At 23.0% G+C, this 2,897-nt stretch overlaps 1 protein-coding gene across 1 annotated transcript in view; it reads left to right on the forward strand.

Moving 5' to 3' along the window:
• The first annotated feature begins 557 nt into the window (after positions 1 to 557).
• LOC108768787 (uncharacterized) overlaps positions 558 to 2,897 on the forward strand; it is a 5,286-nt gene continuing 2,946 nt past the window's right edge. Inside the window, exons 1-4 of the mRNA XM_018519353.1 lie at positions 558 to 737; positions 916 to 942; positions 1,833 to 1,859; positions 2,739 to 2,765. Of these exons, the coding sequence (XP_018374855.1) occupies positions 588 to 737; positions 916 to 942; positions 1,833 to 1,859; positions 2,739 to 2,765 (231 nt within the window). The 5' untranslated portion in view covers positions 558 to 587. The remainder of the gene's footprint in view (positions 738 to 915; positions 943 to 1,832; positions 1,860 to 2,738; positions 2,766 to 2,897) is intronic.

The following is a 2,897-nucleotide window of genomic DNA, read 5'->3' on the forward strand; positions in this document are numbered from 1 at the left end:
ATATTAAAGTTGTATACGACGGAATAACACTATAATACCTAAATGTAGAAATTTATGTAATAAATGGCTAAAGAAACAAACCCAATGCATCTATTTACTCGAAAGATAGTAATGCTGACTTAAATGACACGATTTTATCATCTAGAAGTAGCAATGTTGTTTTTTATTTATTTATTTATTTATTTATTTTATTTTTATTTTTAGTTTTAAAATTACGTAATTTTTAAGTATAATGTACATATTATATTTAAAAATAATATTATTTTAAAACTATAAAAAACCTACATACGTAGCGTGCCATGTTGTACAATTTAATAATTTTGTGTATATAATTTGAAAATTTCTTATATTATTTATTTTTATATATCATATTTTTCCCGTATAAGATAACAATGTTTTGATTATGCATGTAATATTTATGTACATAAATTGAGCATTATGCAATATAAAATGTAAGTACTTCCGTGTTAGATACGAAAATCACGACTCGATTACATTTTTTGTGCTATATAAGCTCTACACGTCGCCGACAAATCAGAAACGTACGTAGAGGTGAAAATAACTTGAACTTCAATAAATATTTAAAAATGGGAATGCCATATCTATCAGTATTGGTTCTTGCTATAATTTTCCTTATGGCGATCATGGATGCATCCAAAGCGGAAGTAAAACCTCAGTTTTCTCCAGAATTGACCTTAACTACGGAGGACCCTCTATCATTGAATGAATCATTTGATGTAAGCAATTTTTATAGTTAAACCTCTATAGCGTTGTAGTTAAATGCGTTTTTCCGATTTAGCAAAATACGGAAAATTTTCTCTGTCTCTTCATCTCATATATCTTAAAATTATTAATCGGAAATATCTTGCGTATATGTTTTAGTTATAATATAAACGGAATTATTTTTTTTTATAGGAACCTTTCGATTATGAGGAACAGAGGGTAAGTTTTCCAAAAATACATTTATTAAATATTAGATATTAAAAAATCAAGAACAATTTTTATAATATATCGTTATTAATGGATAATTGTTTCTGAAAAAGGCGGCCAAGTTCGTTAGAATAGTTGCGTAAAAACAAATTGCACTTAAAATGAGAAATTATTAGACTCTCTAAAATATGGACTACAAAAATAACATATATATATGTATATATATATGTATATATATATATTTATATAAACATATATATCATATTATCTTAAATTAAACAAATATAAATTTTAATTCTACGTATTATATCGTACTTCTATATGATATATTTCTATATTATGTTTATTTATTTCTGAAATACACAAAAGGGAATAAAACCATATGCTTACAGCATAAGCATTGTTTCATTTACAGAAATTATTACACGTTTTGTTGTTAATTGTAATTATTTTATTACTTTTAATCTGAAAACTTAGAACATGTATTTTTAATTATCCTTTTTTAAATATTTATTAGCTCTAAAATAATACTTACTATATTTTTTACAAGTAATGCATATGTATTAAATTTAACAAGTGAGGAATATATATATTTGTACATACAAGATAACTAAATATTCGAGTGTTAATTTAACGTAATATAATTATGTTATTTATGGATTAAATTAATATTCAATGTGTCTTAATTTCAAAATTATACAATTTATGAGTAATCAATTGTATATAAGCAATTTTTGTAGTTAAACCTCTATAGCGTTGTAGTTAAATGCGTTTTTCCGATTTAGCAAAAAACGGAAAATTTTCTCTGTCTCTTCATCTCATATATCTTAAAATTATTAATCGGAAATATCTTGCGTATATGTTTTAGTTATAATATAAATGGAATTATTATTTTTTTATAGAAAATTGCGGTTGAGATGATAAATAAGGTAAGTTTTCCAAAAATACATTTATTAAATATTAGATATTAAAAAATCAAGAAAAATTTTTATAATATATCGTTATTAATGGATAATTGTTTCTGAAAAAGGCGGCCAAGTTCGTTAGAATAGTTGCGTAAAAACAAGTTGCACTTAAAATGAGAAAATATTAGACTCTCTAAAATATGGACTACAAAAATAAAATATATATATGTATATATATATTTATATATACATATATATCATATTATCTTAAATTAAACAAATATAAATTTTAATTCTACGTATTATATCGTACTTCTATATGATATATTTCTATATTATGATTATTTATTTCTGAAATACACAAAAGGGAATAAAACCATATGCTTACAGCATAACCATTGCTTCACTTACAGAAATTACTACACATTTTGTTGTTAATTGTAATTAGTTTATTACTTTAATTCTGAAAACTTAGAACATATATTTTTAATTATCCTTTTTTAAATATTTATTAGCTCTAAAATAATACTTACTATTTTTTTTACAAGTAATGCATACGTATTAAATTTAACAAGTGAGGAGTATATATATTTGTACATACAAGATAACTAAATATTCGAGTGTTAATTTAACGTAATATAATTATGTTATTTAAGGATTAAATTAATATTCAATGTATCTAAATTTCAAAATTATACAATTTATGAGTAATCAATTGTATATAAGCAATTTTTGTAGTTAAACCTCTATAGCGTTGTAGTTACCATAAATGCGTTTTTCCGATTTAGCAAAATACGGAAAATTTTCTCTGTCTCTTCATCCCATATTTTTTAAAATTATTAATGGGAAATATCTTGCGTATATGTTTTAATTATAATATAAACGAAATTATTTTTTTTGTAGGACCTTATGTTTCAGTCGGAAATGGGTGTAAGTTTTACAAAAATACATTTATTAAATATCAGAAATTAAAAAATCAAGAACAATTTTTATAATATATCGTTATTAATGGATAATTGTTTCTGAAAAAGGCGGCCAAGTTCGTTAGAATAGTTGCGTAAG

Source organism: Trachymyrmex cornetzi, unplaced genomic scaffold (assembly GCF_001594075.2).
Source record: "Trachymyrmex cornetzi isolate Tcor2-1 unplaced genomic scaffold, Tcor1.1 scaffold83, whole genome shotgun sequence".
NCBI classification, from domain to species: Eukaryota; Metazoa; Arthropoda; class Insecta; order Hymenoptera; family Formicidae; genus Trachymyrmex; species Trachymyrmex cornetzi.